We start from the raw sequence: 19175 nt of genomic DNA, 5'->3' as shown, positions 1-19175 counted from the left end.
CATCTAAAACATCCATAACCAAAAGATTATCCCATTAAATGGGACAAAATGAAATTAAAACAAAAGTAATTTTCAGAAATTAAATTGAGATCTTCATCTTTTCAATAGAAAGTTGTTAGCCGTGGTATAATCTTGCAACTAATAATATATATCTTTAAGCTTCTGACTACAGAATATGCAAAAGTTCAGTGATTGTTCAATTAACTCTTTACCAGAGTTCTGGCCAAAAATCCTTCTGCTTTCCTTCCTTTTCAAAAGTCATCATCCAGTCGGCAATGTCCCATAATACCTATCTTTTCTAGTTTCTTATTTTAGCTCATATTTTTACATCTTTGCTTTAGTTTCTTTACGTTAATTTTGTTTTCCAAAAGGTTTTTTTTTTGTTTGTTTCTGGAATTGAATTGATGCTTTTTTATTAATTGTTTTGCTTTTTTAATTGTCACTTTTGTATTGATTTGTTGATGTGATTTGACCATCAAGGCCACCGTAAGAACCAGATTAGATTCTTATCACCAAAAACATTTCTGAGACTTTCAGTTTAAATATTATTTTAAAGTAAAACGACATGGAATCAGGTGCAATACACCAAGTCACCACTAGGGGATTGTTTATATAGTTCAACTTTACAACTTTGATCGACATGTAACTTTAGCTTAATTTGGATGAATAGTATTTAAAAGTCTCAAATGGTATTGATCTGAGATGTAACAATTTGTCTTTGAAATTTAGAGAAAGAACTGCAATTTCTTGTTTTCAACTTATACCCTCAGTTTTATTCATTTTACTTAAAAAACTATAATGCTAATAGAATGAAACACACATAGAATTTGTTGTTACAGTAACAAGAGCTCAAACATTTCAAACCTCTATGCATTTTTCCCTACAAAAAAATAGTATGTAATTACACATTCGAGCCGAGGCTGGTGCAGCGGGCGTCTTTTAATGATAATCTTCACTCCTGTGTCTGGCCATGGAAGAATAAAGGGCACAACAGGGGAGGATGTCCTGAGGAAAGCAGCCTTTTATCCCCGACTGGATGAACGGAGCATGAATCGGGCATGGCAGTTGGCAGAACACTTGCAAGCTGACTGACAGGCTGGCGGGCAGATGAGCGCGCGGGTCCTTCTGATGCTAATTACTGTACAGCACCTCTACGCCTGATGCAACAAGGGGACATAAAGTGGCTCTCGGGTCAGCCACAGGGGTGGATGGCAAAGAAGAAGGCAGGTGGGTGGGGGAGTTAAAGGGAGAGGGAGAAAAAAAACAAGAGATAATAGAACCATGCCTCTAGAAGGAGTGGCAGCGTCAATTTGAAGTTTGTGATGCAAGACAGGAGAAAAAAAATAAATAAAGAAGTCCTGTTTTTGCTTCTGTCTCATCTGTGAAGAGTAATCCTGCAACCTTCAGTAAAAATAAATCGAGTAAAACCAAGACGAAAGTGTCAGTCTCGGGGCTCCTCCTGGCCTCATGAGCTGCCCAGATTCCCGCTGTCAGTCAGGGGCCACCTCTGTCCCTGAGCACAATACCTGAGATCATCCCGTGAAAGGACCTTTCAAAGCAGCAGATCTGTTTATTTCCCCTTGGCAGACAAATGAATGCGAGCGTAAATAAACACACAAAAAAAGAAGGTTTCACACTTTAGCATCTCGCCATGGCTTTAGGGGGGGAAAACAGCTTAAAATTCACACCTACTGTTAAAATAAAACAAATAAATAGAATTGCATAAATTTCCTCTTGTGTTTTCCATCATTAGTAGGCAGCAAAAATGGTTTATTTTAAAAATCTTGAGCTTGTTTAAAGCCCTGATTTAAATATTACTCCGTTTATTCATGTCCACCATCGAGCATAATGTGGTTTTGATGGAAATAATAAATCATTAGCCGACTGGCTCCCTATGCCCTAAATATGGCTCATTATAATAATGATGCTGCATGATCCAAGCACACTGGCTGAAGGGGCTTTATGGTATGACACCATTCGCGTTTCAAATGTAAACATGTGTACGGGGCCGTTTTATTCCGGTTATTTGGTTTAATTAGCCGTTAAAAGCTTTCCAGGTCACGGTTTATCAGGATCCGAATGATTTCAGGTCTGAACTGTTAACCTCTCCCAGTTTTAATGGCTAATGCTCCATATTTTTATCCTTCATTTCTCATGTGAACTCGGTGAAAGTGGGAGTTGGTTTTCCTGCCCAAACCGTTTGTCTGTCGAGAAGGGGTGTGTGTGCGGGGGTGTGTGTGCATATGTGTGCTAGTCAGGCCAGTGGAAGGAAATTAACCACATTAGGACTCGGGACACAAGGTCTAATTAATTTCTCTTGCCTACGGGTTATTCAGGTAAAACAATTACACCTGTAATCTATTTTCTACGGAACAAAACTGTCTTTGCAATTAATGCTATGATCCTTCAAATTCTAATGAAGCTGAGAATGAACCTAAAGAGCAGGCGGGGTCCTGGTGACGAACGGGTCTGAGGGGACCGGGACGGAGATAGTTCACGCTGCATGGCGGCAAATCGCACACATATCGGATCCGGACAACATTAATAGCGTTCCACATGCAGGGGAGATTGAGTTTGCCGCAGGATGAATAAAAATATCACAATGGGCAAGGTCTTTACAATTACTTGAATTCAATTAGGGTCCCTTTGAGCAGAGGGGCTTAATAAGCTTCCAGCTTCCCTTCTCTACTGTGGAGTCTAATGAGTGTCACTCAGAGTAAGGAGAGGATAACGTTCTCGGCCCCGGGGCCTTCCATTACTTCCACCATCCCTTCTCACCTTCCCCCATCAGGCCTGAGGTTATGACCTTTGCACATATGCCAGCAGATTCACTTACTTATTGACGGTAAATTACAGGTGATTCCACTTGTTCTGTGCAATTTGACACTTAGATAAAGCAACTGGGGAGTTTTTTTATGTTGTTAATTTTGTTATTAAAATGTAGTAAAACTTGTAAGACATTCCTGTTCATAGGCTGGTCTAATGGGAGGGGACTTCTTGGACATGTTGGACAAAGACGTAGGGGTGGTCACGAATGCAGACATTTTAGTTATTTTGCTTTAAAAATAAGCCAAACTAATAATAAATGTAAATTGCAAAAGAAGATAGATGGATGTTAACCATGTTCCAATTGGATTAAACAAGGCTTCAGTTTTTCTGCTGCCTCTGCCTGGAACTCTCTCCAAAGTCAACTAAAATGGTCTGAACCGGCTGTGTTTAGATTATTCCTTGCCTTTGTGTTTATTAAAGAAACAGATTCTATCCTTCACTGCTCAGGTTTCTAATTTTCACTGTTAGCCAATGCACTGTATAAGTACTGTACCCTATTATAATTATAATTTGCAATTGTTGCACATCTCAAAGACTGTCTTAATATAGTGCCTTGTAAAAACACTACGTCATTTTGTTATACTTACAAAGTTATTACTTGTTTTGTCTGTGAGGTCATTGGTATGTATGTATGTGCAAAAGGAAGGGACAAAGGGATTGGTTGGTTTTAATTTAAAGTCTGTCTTTTTTATTTATTGTAAAGCACTTTGAATTTCTCAAAGCATGAAAAGCACTTTTTATAAATAAAGTTTGATTTGATCAATTGTGTGATTTTTGTGCAAGCTTTCCCCACATGAATGGCTTCACAAAACAGTCAGAGCATTGATGCAGACAGCATAACAAAGACTGAAGTTGAAACGTTAGATATTTGTTGTTCTATTAATCTTATAATCACTAACAACTCAAATCTTATTTTTCCACATTTGTCAAAAGGATCCTTTTGTTCCCTGTGCTTGAGTGGCTAGTTGTTGTTCCTGCAATTCCCAAGAACAGGAGGCAGAGTGTTCCGCCATCAGACCCCTCCCATGTGGAACTATCTCCACTATTCTACCCCGGAGGCAGACACCATTTCTTGATGTTCCTTTTTGATATTCAGCTGAAGGTCTTCTTTTTTGTTTGATTTACTATTCTGCTTAAATGTAAATGCAGACGTATTGTACTAAAATGTAATACATATTAATTTAATTACCAGTAGAGAGAAAACTCTTAGAAGTGATTTCCTTTCTGAATTGTTTTGATGTTTTGTTCATTTTCTATACAATGGACTGCATGACTTTGATGACATATTATAATTTATCTTAACTAAAGTAATAATCAGGGATAATTTTACATTTTTTATGGAGTTTGCTGTTCATATTTGTTATTTTTTCATACTTATATTTATTTCCCCTTTTTTACACTTTGTCTGGTTTTAAGACTCTTTAATCCTATTATGTCTTCATATTCTTAAAGTCAACCGCCTGAAAGTGAGAACAAATAAAATATCATCTTGTAAGACTAAATCTGGCACATTCACATTATTTATGATTCCATATTTTTACATTTATGAGTGCCCCCCCCCCCTTTTTTTAAATAAATAATGAAATGGCAGGATTAAAAAAATAACAAAGGCATTGGATTTCCTTTCATCTCAATTCACCTCCAGCCTTTGAATCCACTGACTGTCAACTCAATGTTCTTTGTTTTGTCATTGCGATGCAATAGAGGAATGAGACAAAAACAGTAAATGTAATACACTATATATATGGTTTTCCAAAACATCTAAGGAATGAGCATTTCATATATTATATTTGTGTTATATAAGGATTAATTCAAAGTAAAATAAGATTGTTCAGTGGATTTTTTTAAGCAACAGCAGTTTAATAGTTACTCTGAAAATCCTGTTTTTTGTGTTTTTATCACATTCTAATGCTGGGTCTGCAACCTTCAACACTTGAAGAGCCATTTTGTCAATTTCTTGCCAACCAAAACCTAGTTGGAGCCACAAAGTATTCACTCACCCTTTAGAAAAATAAGATACTGGTTTATATTTTGCAGGACTACCTTTCAAAATAAAAGACATCCTACAACAAAGGATCATGTCGATGCAGCAAATACAGTAGGAAGTGTAAAGTCATCAATGGTTACATATATATATTAAAAATATTTAACTGTTTCTGGTGCATTTCATTCACAAAGTCATAAATATAACCAACATATATTAAAACTATAAAGTCCTTTTTAAATCCTTGAATTTGTTCATAAATTGAAAATCTGCTTTATAATTCAGTGGATTATAATTTAACGTAGCTTTAATTCTGGTTGTGCTTACTTACAATAAATTGATTTTCTGTGATAAATGAAGCTGAAAATGAAGTCAGTATGACGTTGATAAACTACAAAGGGTTGATGAATTGAGGGAGAATTACGGCTACTGTTGTTAGGATCCTCATTGAATGATTCATATCATCCTTCAACTGTTATTGTCAATGAGTTGAATAAAGTTTAAGTTGAAATACTTAATTAAACTTTACTAGTTAGTTACATTAGACCTCTGTTCTAGTGCCATTTTTCTCATGATAGAGGACATATATAAAGGAATTGTATTTCTGATATTGTTGTGAATCAGAAGCAGAAAAAAAATGCAGTTTGAAAAAGATTCACGTACAGGACGTGCTGCAATCGGCAGGCCACAAGCTCTGTGCTCCGTTCTATTCTTATGCATCCACTTGCAGACGAATAGATCCATGTATGTCTTTGTTGTCCTCGTCAAAACTGGACACCTGGATAGCAACAATAATGCTTCCCATTTTTGTTGCACCGCTAATGTCAGGTTGGATGTCTGGAAATAGGGACAGGCTTACTCCACGGCAACAATTCCGCCTCTAACTTAGAGGCGAATTTCTAATGAAGTCCTGCTGTTCTGCAGAAACTAAGTCCTTAAAAACTGACATAAGTTTATATAGACATTTTTTGATTTTAGGTAAAAATGACATAATTACAATTAATTGTTCACTTTGAAAATAGATTCATACGATCAGAGTGGGACTTTAAAAGCATTTCGGTTTGAAGTAGATTAAAGCTTTTTCTAAAGTGAGTTTTTCAGTCAATTATTTTACTGTGAACATTTTAACAAAAATGTTCAGATCATTAACATTGTAAACCAGGGGTCTCAAACTCAAATCAGCCGGGGGCCACTACAGGCGGCGTCTAGTTGAGGCCGGGCCGCATCAGGATTTTCTCAAGAAAATCGCTAAGAAAACATTCCAATGTTCTTAAATATCTTTATTTTTAACACAAAATAATGAAAAAATAATGAATGACGTGTATAGATCTTTGTCCGTGCTGATTTATATATATATAAAAATAAGGGTAGTTAATGTCCGTTTCTGAAATAGTTTATATTGAAGATTAAATTTAAGATATATTGCTAGGGGGTAGGATTAAAAAAAGTTTTTTAAACTTCTTCCTACTCCATTTCAAACTACATAATTGAGGTGTAATATTTTTACATATAATATATGTAGAATTTTCTGTTGTTGTTTTCTTGTTTTTTACCATGCATTAAAAGATGAATAAAAAAAACAAGTAAATTAGTAATAAATAAATAAAATAATAATAATGACCAAACAACAGATACAGACAACTGAAGAAACCACATATTGACTGACTGCAGAAAACTCATTATTTGTGTTCAGTTTCAAATGTCTGTATTAACAGATCCTCCTTCAGAGTTAGAGAAGCCCTGATACCCAGAAAATCTTTGAAGGATTTCATTTTATGTAGATTTTTGTAGAACTCTCCTCATGATAAATAAATCTGACCTTCAGTGGTGGACAAACGTGTTGGTATTCCTCAGTTATAGAAGGACAAACCCACAATTCTCACTGAAATTACTTGAAACTTACAAAAGTAACAATAAATAAATAAAAATTGAAAATTAAACAATCAAAATCAGCCATCACTTTTGAATTGTTGATTAACAAAATTATTTTAAAAAACAAGGAATGAAACAGGCCTGGACAAAAGTGATGGTACCTTAATGAAAGATTGAAAACTATCTGACCAGAGTGACATGATTAACTCAGGTGTGTCCTTTAATTGACATCACAGGTGTTTTATTTATTGTTACTTTTGGAAGTTTTGAGTGATTTCAGTGAGAATTGTGGGTTTGTCCTTCTTTAACTGAGGGGTACCAACACTTTTGTCCACGTCTGTATGTGTCTTCCATTCATTGGAGGTGTGGGGTGCTCGTGCGCGCGTCGGCTGCATCAACGCGCATTGGGGGGGGTGTGGGGGCTGCTTTCCATGGGGGTTCTATGCAAACGCGCGTAGCAGAATATCGGACTTCTATCGCGTTTACATGGACTGGAATGCGCGCCGACACAGTCGGTGTGTGAACCTTAAAATTCACAGAAACGCGCACGCAGGTGCAGCCAAACTCAGGATCACGTGTCTGAAAGGCGGGTGCAGCGGATCCCCGCGCGGGGCGGGCTTACAGGTTTGAGGATCGGAGCTTGTGGAGTTCTGGTTAGGAACAGTCAGCACGTCAAAAACGTATTCCTCGACATCATATCTGTCTCTCATTCATTCTGAGAGAGACATCCACAGATGGAGCTGGTAGCCCCTTCGACACGCGGCGCAGCGACAGAAACACATTTTTTGACGAGCCGCGAGCAGCAAATTCCCCGCGCGGGGCACGAGAAATCGCGTTTGGTGCTTCCTGGCTCCTCCTCCGCCCAGCTGATTGAAGGAGGGAATGAATGATAGACAGAGGTACTGGACAGACCGCCGATGTCCCGCCTCCAGAGTCATATACCTCACTGTGATTGGTTCATTCAGCTCTGCACATAACAACTGTCATTCATATCAGCCTTGCGGGCCGCACTAACAGTAATCTTTCATATGAAGACGGGGGCCGCAAATCATCATCCTGCGGGCCGCAAATGGCCCGCGGGCCGCGAGTTTGAGACCCCTGTTGTAAACAGTGCTGCTTCTCCTGGAGGACGTTTCCGTTTGGCCACTAGGTGGCGATCGCGCTATAGAAGTACACTTAATTCAAGAAGAAGACAACAGTATGAGGTAAAAAACGAAGTTTTAGACTACAAATAGTTACTTTAAAAATTACTTCCTCAAAAGAGTTTGGGAAATTAATGCCTGTAAGTAGAAGCTGTTCATTTAGTCAGCAATGTATTTCTTTGGTCAACCGAATGTTAGCATTGGCGTCCTATGAAAATTCTATTGAACGTTAGCATCAAGCTAGCGGACTCTAGCTTTCTGTGCTAAATCGATTCATATCTTTGATGAATTGATTATTGATCTATTAAGCTTAAATCGATTCTAATCGATTTTTTCAACCCAGCCTTAGACAAACCCACCCTAAAATGTTTGCTGAGTAACACGATCAAAGCAATTCCAGCAGATTCTGAAGGAAAACAGCTTTTCTCCCAATCTACTGGCATGACTTTGATCGTGTTAACAATTAAAACAAATAAAGCAAATCAAAGAACAAAAAACACTAAAACTTTGGTGTTAAATGGTTAAAAACAGAAAAAAATGCAGCTCTTCTTTTAAAACACTGGGTCAAATACAGTATAGCTACAAGCTGCAGCTTAAAATTCTGCTCAGTGGCTTGTTTTGGATGCAGCTAAGTCGCTGACAAACATGTTATTGCTGTTAGGCTTTCTCAACTTGAAGCATCGGAGCAGTGAGTTTACTAAATGATCCATATTCCGTCTGCATGTGTGTTTGTGTCCATCCCTGAGACTGTATCCCAGCGTGAGAAAATCAATGTGACTGCTGTAACAGCGACGCGTCCATCAGCATTCGCACACACACACATTCGGCTTCCTGGTGTGCACACAAACAATTTGCATATTCTCTCTTACTGTGCGCACGTGCACGCTGCCCGGCCTCACTCCTTTTCACTCTCTCTGCACACAGTCTGGAATATTGATGTGCTCTTTAAGAGGCCCCCCCTTTCTGTCTGTGTCACATTCCATCCATCTACACACCATTTCTAACCACAGCATCAGATAGGATGAAAACACTTTGGCAGTAACTCTGCTTTTATACCGTGGTTTCTACAATCATCACATGGGCTCAGATGGTATTCCACAAGCTCAGTATTTCATCATCTTCACATTCTAATGAGGCAATATGTGCTTCTACTGTATGTCAGTTTGCATCATTTCATGTTATTAATACACTCTGCGTTCCATGTTGAGTGAAATATAACTCCTAAACTCTGATGTACTTCATTAGGGCAGGGAACATACTGACTGTACATTTCTTTTTCTGGGCGCTTTCATCTTCCAAGTATATATATGTGTGTCTGGTCCTGCCTTCATGCCCTTATTAATACATGTCAGAGGAAGAAACAAAAAAAAAGACATTGACTCATCAGCCTGAGGTTGATTATGATAGGATGAGTGGTTATTAATGTAGCACTAATTAGAAAAGCTTTTATGTGTGGAGAGCTGAGATGGGCTGCTGGTGATCCCTGGAAACTGCAGGGAAGATAGCAGGAAGAACATAAAACGCAACGCCAAAAAGAGTTGACGAGACACTTGCCATATGCAGTTGACACAACATGTCAATTAGTATCCAGCACAGAGGTGCAGGCTGCCTTTTAAGATAGATTAGAATTCTTATTTCAGGAGAGAAGCAACACATGAAGCAGAGATAATAACTCTGAGAGAGAGCCAATCTTCCTAGCATTGATGTTGACATAAAAAGCTAAAAATACCTGAACAATACGAGGTCTCTCCACTCATTCCATCAAACTTGCTTCATCTCTCCCTGCTGTGCAATCATGTGAGAGACGAGCAGAAACCGATAACTATCCGCCTGCTGTCAGTCTCCACTGCCGTCTTCATAATCCCACCGTTTTAGCCGCTGCATTTGAAAATAAAAATCCTAATTTGAAAATAACTGAAGAACAATTTACATCATTTTTCCCCTTCTGTTCTGCCGATGACTCACAAGAATTCCTTCCAATGTGGGATGTTTGATGACATAAAATCGTTTCACTTTCAGCTGTTTTCTATCTTGTCTCTCTGCCTCTTCCATCTGTCAGTCACTCCGCTCTCCACCCACCATTTCTACTTCTTTTCTCTTTCTACCATGACATGTTTTATCCTTTACTCCCTGCAGCTTCCTTTCACCATCCTTTGTGGTGTAATCTTGGGGATTGTGTGGTCTCTTGGTGTGAGAGGTGATGGGTACAGCAGGATGAGCATGATAATCTGCCACACTGGATTACAGCCTAATCTCTAATCTCTCCGGCCCTCCCCTGCCAGGGGACCACCTCCACCGTGCCAATTTTATTAATCTAAACCCCCCCGCATCATCGGCTTAGCCTTGCCCATTTTGATTTCCCGGCTTTCATCAAGCGCATAAAGCAATGAGAGTTGAAACAATAGATTGTGGTGATGCAACACTCGCAAGTAAATTCCCTGACCCTTGAACATTCGACGGAGGCTTTAGCCACTGATGAGAGTGTTAATCCTTCCACTGTGAGGATTCATCAAGAATAGTTGCTTTAGGGATGCCTGGCGTCGCCTAAATTGCTGTTGGTTGCAGTTTGGCAGTGAGTGCTGGTCACGACCTCTTCTGGTGTTTCTGTCAGTCAAAGCAAGTATGAAGGAGACTTGAAACTTCTCACGATGAATATCTTGTATCATAAATGTAAGATTATTGCAGATTTATTCTGTTTGGTTGAAAGAAAAGTAGCGTGGAGATGAGATATTCCAGTCATGGACCGGCCATATTTACCTTTTGGTAGCCCCTTCCCCATCCTACAACAATGTTCAATTACTGGGTTCATTTCAGATTTTACAAAGGAGAAACGCCTGTCTGCAGAAAAATGAGCAAGAACTGTTGCTTTTCACCAAGAGAAACAAAAATTCTACTTAAAAGACCCACTCCAATCATCTGTTGAATGATTTAAAGGGACTCCCAGTGGTCTTTTAATAACAATTATGCCATTTTTGGGCCAGAAAAAAAAAAAAAAAATCATTTTCTAGGACACTGTTTCTGCAGAGCAGCAGTTGGAAAATTCACCTGCAAGTTGTGGGTGAGACAATTGGCATAGAGTAAGCCTGTTCTCATTTCCCATCTTTGTTGACGTTCTCTCCTGCTAGCTTACAGCCTCTCAAACCCCCCAACCTAACATTACCAGTGCAACAAAATTGCTGAGCAGTATTGGAGTTATCCAGCCGTACAGCTTTGGGCCAGATGAGGAAAACAAAGACATACATGGAAATATTTGTGTACAAGTGAACGCATCAGAATGGAGAGTAACAGGAAGCTTGTGGCCCGTCGACTGAGGCACCAAAACCACGGCTACAGGCTTTTTCCAACAGTGTTTTTTCCTCTGATTTGACTAAAGAAATGCAATTTTTAAATTATAAATATAATTTTTATTATATTATTTATTATTTATTTATATATATTATATTATTCCATTCCAATTTCCTCCCACCATCCAAAAACATGCTTTATAAGTTAATTGGTTGCTTCGCCCATCAGTAGCCGGGTTAGGCTCTGGGACCCCACGACCCCAAAAGAGACAAACTGTTAAGAAGATGAATGAACTAATGTCAACCCATCTGATCACATTAGCTTAAATTCTTAAGAAAAATTGGACATGAAGATTTTAAATACCTTTCACTGACATCTACAAGAGCCAAAAAATTTTACTTTTGTAACACGTAATTTTGCAATGTCCCACCTGTGTATCACACATCAGTTGGACCAAATCACTGAATTTTGTAGATGTTCTGTGGAGTGGATTCCAAAGTTTTCTCAAAATGAATAAATAAGGGATGGAAATGTAAAAAAAAAAAAAGATAACTCCTTTTAAAAGACCTAAAAATATAGAGTTATGTAAAATGTGTATCTTTATGTAGCCACAAAGTGGTTTTATTAAAAGAAAATTGACATTTTTGAGGAGGATTTTTTGTAAATAGGCAAAGAAAACAATTTTAATAAAAATACAAACTTTTTTGTAGCTTCACAAAAATAAGTCTTTTTGTTCATTCTTAGAAATTCAGGGATAACAAGTAGAAAAATAAATTCTGACCTACAGGCAGATAAAAATTAGACTATTCAATTATGGAACATTAACTCAAATGGAGAAAAAAAAGACAAACCTTATTTTTAAGAACAAAACCAAGAAGTGTCTCTGGTGTAAGGTGGGGCCATGTTGTTTTTCAGCTACCAAGAAAAGACCGTGACCATAATTTTCTCCATATTTTTCATGGAACAGCTTCATTCGGGCCTTGCTTTGTTAAGCCTATTCCTATTATTATAAAAAATGAGGTCTGAAATGATTAACTTAGGATTCTGTTAGCGGCCGTTTTAGACTCTTTGTGCTGAGGTTTTAAGCGACATCAGACGACGGGAGTCATTTATTAGCCTTAGCTTTAACACGAGTCAAACAATGGTCATTAACCATCATGAGATGAAAGAAAAAAAAAAGAGTCCGACAGACGGTTTCAGAGCTATCAGTGAGTGTATATGAAACATTTGCAGCGGTAAGCCTGTTATTAACAGGCTTGTAATAAGTGCTAATAAACCGCTAAGAGCAAAGTTGTTCGGCTGCTTTTGATTGTATTACAACTGCTAACTGATCATTTCCTAATTAGTAACTTCATCAGCTGCCCTGCCTTGTTGTGCTTGACATTGATTTGGTTAGTAATATAAAGAAATGTCCTTTAGATCTAGCCTGAAACAGCAAAGATAATGGACTCTGTGACAGTTTAGAAGAAGCAAACAAAACAGAATCAACTCATGCAAGAAGCATGTAAAGTGCTCCAGGTCTATGCAGATCTGAGGTCAGTGCAATAAAAACAACAGAAGACATTCGGTAGGAGAATAACAGCTGCAAATGCAAACAAGTTGAAAAGTCTGCATGATGAGATGCGTGTACTGACACATATTTTACTACAAAAATATTATTAAAAAAGAATATTTGTTTTAAAGTTTTGCTAATATTTCAGAAAGAATTCTAAAAGCAAAATCAAAAAACTAAAAATTTTACGACATACTTGATTTTGACACTTTTAAAACTGTTTAAATGCAGTTCTAATAGTGATTTGTGCATCTAGTTTTAAAAGTAATATATTTATATAACTTTTTACAATTACATAAAAAAGATATTAAGTTATTAAGGAAAAAGAAAAGATATTTCTGATAGATTTTGAGTTAATGAGTACTATTTTACAATTACATGTTTTGTCAAACTTATATTACAACAGACTAACTAAAAAAAAGATTAATTTCAGAATTTCCTTAACTGTCATTAACAGTACAATACATTTGTGATGGTTTTCAGATATAAAACATTTCTACAAGAGAAAGTATGTGAACCCTTTGGAAGAGGGTACCTCAATTTCTGTATGAAATGGTCACATTGTGTGTTTTTTTCTGTAATCTTAATCTAAATCACAAGAAAATTAAAGATTAACAACAAATCACAACAATCAAGAAAAGCATTGCATAAATCACACCAAAATATGCTTTTATCGAACACAATTATGTGTCCAGTTTATGCATAAAACCAAGTAATTCCAAAGGGTTTACATATTTTTTGTTGTATATTTTTGTGTAGTAGGTGGTGAGCTCTCATTAACTTGTTGCAGACCTTATAAAAATAAGAAATATGCCACAAAACATTGTTTTGTGTCTAGTTTTTAGTCACTTTAAGCCTTTTAAAATAATTTGACTTAAATTAAAGAGCAAACATTAGGATTAAAAGACCTAAACACATTCATTTTATTTTTGTGTGCCTATTTTGTCCAGCTTTTTTCAAAGAACCAACCAATCTGTCTGTTTAAAATTGTTCTTATTTTAACCTTCTTTTCTTATGAAATATTTGTTTTAGTCATGAGCCATCCATACTTTTTATGGACGGAACTGACTGAGAATCGCTCCCCTCTCTGCGCTACCAAAACTAAACTCTAACATGATTATATATATAATTTATCACTTAAAATAAAATAAAAAAGGTTCTACTGATGCTGATTTTATACAGTCAGTAACTTTCAAGTAAGTAAGGATTGTGACAGATTAAAGCTCAGAGAAAGTAATGTCATAAAAGGAAGAATCTCTTTAAATAACATTAACAAGTAATTTGTAATAGATTACAGTTTTCATGTTGAATAAAGATCAAGATTAGGTCCACATCTTAACTACCTTCAAAGTAAAAGACACCAAAAGATTTGTTCTGATTTTCTAAAATGCTTTTTGGTTTAATTGCATTTTGCTTTATGGTATTATATTAAATTACGATAAATAATATGTGTTGTTTTGTAATTTCATTTGAACCCAAACTGGTGAAGAAAGCCTAATATTCTTCGTGTTTGTTTCCCAAATGCAATGATTGTTTACAGATTTGAAACCACTGTTTTATGAGTGTAAAACATCTGCCAGTGCAGCGCCTACAGCTCACCTCTGTCCCCGCCGTACGTGTTTTCAGGGTTGAGTGTGTCCAGCAGGTGGACGGAGCTGGTCGGACTGCTTCTGCCTTGGTCTTCCTGCTGATGGTCCGCTGAGCTCAGGCCGTTTTCGTACAGCTGGCTCTCATCGTGCCGCAGATGCCAGGTCAGACCTAACAGGTGGACGGCTGCACGCGCACACACGCCAAACACACACACACAAAGCGTGACAGCCAAAGGGAGAAAGAAGGAAAGCGGAGATAAAAGATCATTATTCAAGGCATGCGGAGTGGGTGTGTCTCAGCCTCGTTTAATGCCCATCTAACAGCACTCACTCTTTTTATGTGCTTATTAGTGCCAGCAAGCAATGGACAATTAGCAAATGCATTCGCGCACAAACAATGTCACACATATGTGCCGCTCGACGAGTGCACGTGACCACAGAACGTATCAGAGGTGGGCAATTAAGGCAGATCTTCAGAGCCTGAGCCCAGAGCTGGTATTAAAGCATTAACACAGTCTTTTATGCATGACTAATGATGCTTTGAAAGCTGCTGCCGATTCACAATCCATATGGGGCTTTTAAACAACAAAGGCTATGGGAGGATACTGGATTCCCCCCTGCTACTCATAAAACAGTTTACTATGACAACAATCCCAACATGCAATTAAATTAGAAAAAAAAATCTAACATCTGCCCGTTAAAGAAATTAATTAGTGTCTTGCAAGGTGTTCAATGAAGCAAAATGCTCACCTTCATCTGACCAATCATGAGGCATACTCACCAGAGATTAAATCTGCTTGTTTTAATAAAATTCTTTCCTTTTTGTTTGGTTTTTACCTTGATAGAATCTGAAAAGGTTATATGCCTTGGCTACTGGGAAGAACAAAGCAAATGAAATCCTTCATTGCTCTTTTTCCCCCTCCTGACACATTTGGAACATCAAACAAAAGCAAAGACTCAAATGGTAAAGTTGTGATGTGCTGGTGGCAGTCAGAGGATGGGCGCTGCATGCAGATCAAGGTAGGAAACTTCTAAAGACTTCAAACATCTTCAATGTCTTCTCTGTCTGCTGATTGCCGACACCCGGAAAAAGCACTCAGCGCAAGCTTGCCAGCGCTCGCATAAAATAGCTGCTAGGAAAAACAAATCAAAAGCTATACAGGACAACCATTGCAGTATTACACGCATAGGCCTTTAATGCTGGTTGTTTTCATGTGTGTTGCTACAGACACCCCTTCGCAAACGCCTACACAGTCAATCCCCCAGTTGATGAGGAATGCCTAATTAAAACTCTAGATAGTTCAAAGCCATTTGCAGTTTCCATCCATGAAAGCCCAGGCAGGAAAAGGTGCTATTTTCTCAAACAACTCGACGCAGAACTCAGAGGTCCCTGGCTCCACTTTGTCATGCACTGGGACCAGCAAATCATACATTTTAAAACTTCTGAGTAGTCCAAGCCACTGTTAGTTTTGCTGTCCACTCATGCACAACATAAGCCCTTCAAAGCAGAACACTGCCGATTACCAGGGCCACATGAGAGGTGCCATGCATCATTTACTTCCTGCTAATTGAACTGTCAACTGTGAAAAGACCAAACATGGACGAGCATGTGTCTTTCACTCGATTAAGAGTACCTCTTTATTTGTAGGTTTCCTATTTTTGTTTTATTCAGATCCAGGGTCAGGGATGTTCTTATTAATATGTCACTGTGAAATTGGTTGTAATGACTCAGTTAATGCAAATAATCCCCCCACCCCCTCCCTGAAAATGCCATGACAGGCAGCCACCCAAACAATCCGATTGTACGTAAAATTTTACGGTTTAGTTTACAACAAAATCCATTGTGACTGTCTAGGACTGTGTGAACGGCGTCATTAGCAGATAGGCGGGAGGCAGAAATAAGCTTAGATATAAAAACATTGACTATGACAAAACGGACATTTATATTTAAATAGATTAGTTTGAGAGTCAATCCTTCATACATTTCTTTTTACGCTAAAGCACTTTTTGAACTCTCTTCATTAGGATTAAATGTAAAATATAAGTTTTCATCTTCAAATGTAAGTTGGAGTTCATCATCGCTGTTTGTACTTCCTTGTGTTTTCCACTGGAGTGGAACAGCCTATTAGAATTTTATAATTTACTCTCAAAGACTTCTCACTTTGGTTTGACAAGCTATTCCAAAATGGATACATTTAGCATTTCTACTATTAAGTCTCTCATGTGGCACATTTCATTTGCTTCCTCTCACTCAAATTGCTTTTCTTCCTCACTTTGTTCTCCAACGCCCCTCACGCATCTCCATTTCTGCTATGACCCCGCAGCAGCAGTCCTCACTGGCTCTCCTACCTTCTCCTCCTCTGCACTCCACACCTTCTCAAAAGCCCTTCGGACTCTACTTCTACAGCTAATCACTCTCGTGTTGGATGGCTGTTAACCTTTTGCTAAAACACTTAGCATTCATAAATACAGAGGCCTGAGAGCACACACACACATTGAACCAAGATGAGAGCAAAAACCTGAGAACGCATGACAAGGACATGTTAGTTTCTTGATTAATGTCTTAGTCACAACCACCCTTACAAATGGCTATGAGGTGTCTGCGCAACACATTCTCATTCCCAAGCATTTTGACGCCTGGTTAGGGACCCTCCGTGTAAAATTGACATTTGGGGTAACCCCAACTTGTTGTTTTTTTGACGTGCCGGCTGCTCCAATTAAATCAGAGCTTCCCAACCTCCGGGCCACAAACCGATAACCGGACGTGGACCGCACCAGTATCCTAATCGGTGAATCGGGTGCTGGACGTGGATGTGTACTGCTTCCAGATGTGGTACCGGTTCTGGACGCAGTATCAGATGTGCACCAGGCTAGGGTTAGGGTACCGGTACTGGACAGGGACCAAACCATGGGTCAAAGCCGGTATAGCGTCTGACAAAACAACTGGACCACTCATTTAACTGGAACAGCCGTCAAAAAATGACCAGTTGGGGACACCCAAAACCAGTCTCCTAACCCTAACCTGAATATAGTACTGGAAGCGGATCTGTACTGGTTTCGGATGCGGTACTGGTTCTGGACGCGGTACCAGACGTGGACCAGGCTAGTGTTAAGGTATTGGGTTAGGATACAGGTACTAAACATGGACCAAACCATGGGATATGGCCGGTATAGCGTCCGACAAAACAACTGGACCACTGATGTAAAAAATTACCAGCATAAAGCCCAATGAGGCAAATTTTCTTTGTGATACTGGGCTATATAAATTTAATTTTATTGAGTTTAATTGAATTTAACTGGCACAGCCAGTACGTCACAAAATGACGAGTAGGGGACACCCAAAATGTCAACAAGTGATGCAGAGGAGTCCTTAATCATGCGTCAATATGTGACGACTTGGAAATGAGAATGTGTTGGTCTGCAGGAAATTCTATATGGAACATGCAGGTAGTCCATACAGAGTATCTCTTGTGCTCTCTTATGGGATCCAGATGACCCCACTTTTGATGTAAAGATGTCCAGGATAGCACAAGGGGTATCGAGATCGTAGACCACTTGATAAGCCTGTAGAGTTAAATTGTTCATGCCCTTTTTAACACAGGTATTCTGTGGACGACTGGTCATTGCAAACACTTAAAACAACAGGTAAGGGTAAGTAAGGTTGAAGTAGGTGAGTCGCAGGTGTGTCATACGAATTTTGCCTTTTTTCGACCATCCTGAAGTTGTGCACCACACAAGGGCCCTGTTACTGCTGTCCAAGTGATAGTGGGACCTATCACTTGGACAGCAGTAACAATGAGGAGATTAGACAACCAGGGTGTGGTTTGTGAGAGCATCCTCCAGCACTTGCATATCATCTGCCCACTCTGTGCGGTCAGTAAGATGCCAGAACATGCACCTCACCAATGACTATTGTGTGGTATGAGGGCATGTACGACAGTATCACCTGTACCTACAAGTGTGTGTGTAACTTAACCTTACAAATACTTCACGATACAACACGCACAACAATTGTATGTTCCATTTTCATGACGTCGCTTTTAGGGGCCACAGAAGCCTCAAAACACACTTGCACTCCTTATAACTCATTTGCATTCAAAGTTGGGTCATCTGGACCCCACACGACAGCGTACTGAACTCTTTTTAAAGGGTTTTTTATCTTCAGTGGTGTCCATGGCAGACATAAAATCCTGTCCACCTATGTCTTGGGAGGGATCACACATCAATATAAGGGTGGAGTCATCTGGACCTGGATAAACTGGTGCATGTGACTTACAGATTAACGCTTGCCCATACAGTTTATGCCCAAGATATTTGAGCAAGCTAGCAGGAATCAAAGATCCATATAAGCTGCTGACCAATTTGTAGTTGAAGGAGCTGGTATGATAGAAAACTTGCTTGGATGCTTTAATAACTCTGCATGAATGGGTGAAAAGCTGAGCAACCACTAAGCATGAATGCTTGCTTTTCTTTGTTTTTTTTTCTTTTTGTTTGTTTATTTTGCCTCTTTATTTAACCTTGGAAATATTATGAATAAAGCACCACTCACGATGTTTTAAATACACCAAAGGGGGATTTGTCCCATTGTTATCCTAGGTTGCTTTATTGTGCAAAACTTCAATGCATGTTCATGAGTAGACCTTGACTACGATATTGTCGATTGAGCAACTGAATAGGCTCTGTCTACTTTAATAAAAAGCCAAATATGAAAGTCAGTATAAACAAAAATATTAGAAGAGACGCAGGGTAGAACTCCCACATAGGCTCGATTTAATCCAGAGCAGGCCGTTGACGTGGGCTCTGATTTTTAATCTTGCTTTAGCGGTATGAAACAAACTATCAAATAAAGCCGTATTTCCAATATAATACCAGAAAAGACTTCCTGGAACTCAAAATAATACACTGTTTTTGAGGGATATATG

At 38.6% G+C, this 19175-nt stretch overlaps 1 protein-coding gene and 1 long non-coding RNA gene across 3 annotated transcripts in view; one reads left to right on the top strand and one right to left on the bottom strand.

Moving 5' to 3' along the window:
- tenm1 (teneurin transmembrane protein 1) overlaps positions 1–19175 on the bottom strand; it is a 248939-nt gene that overhangs the window by 123126 nt on the left and 106638 nt on the right. Inside the window, exon 6 of the mRNA XM_024283139.2 lies at positions 14264–14437. Within this exon, the coding sequence (XP_024138907.1) occupies positions 14264–14437 (174 nt within the window). The remainder of the gene's footprint in view (positions 1–14263; positions 14438–19175) is intronic.
- The window catches only part of LOC112153169, a 138889-nt gene continuing 127549 nt past the window's right edge, over positions 7836–19175 (top strand). Inside the window, exons 1-3 of one of the 2 annotated variants that reach the window (XR_004948538.1) lie at positions 7836–7890; positions 14291–14429; positions 15099–15273. This is a non-coding gene — a long non-coding RNA (uncharacterized LOC112153169). Of the gene's footprint in view, positions 7891–14290; positions 14430–15098; positions 15274–19175 lie in introns of those variants that run through there. The other variant, XR_002920466.1, reaches the window with a different exon arrangement.

The sequence above is a fragment of the Oryzias melastigma genome, linkage group LG10 (genome assembly GCF_002922805.2).
Source record: "Oryzias melastigma strain HK-1 linkage group LG10, ASM292280v2, whole genome shotgun sequence".
Classification (NCBI taxonomy): Eukaryota; Metazoa; Chordata; class Actinopteri; order Beloniformes; family Adrianichthyidae; genus Oryzias; species Oryzias melastigma.
This window is presented reverse-complemented; position numbering and strand designations above follow the sequence as displayed.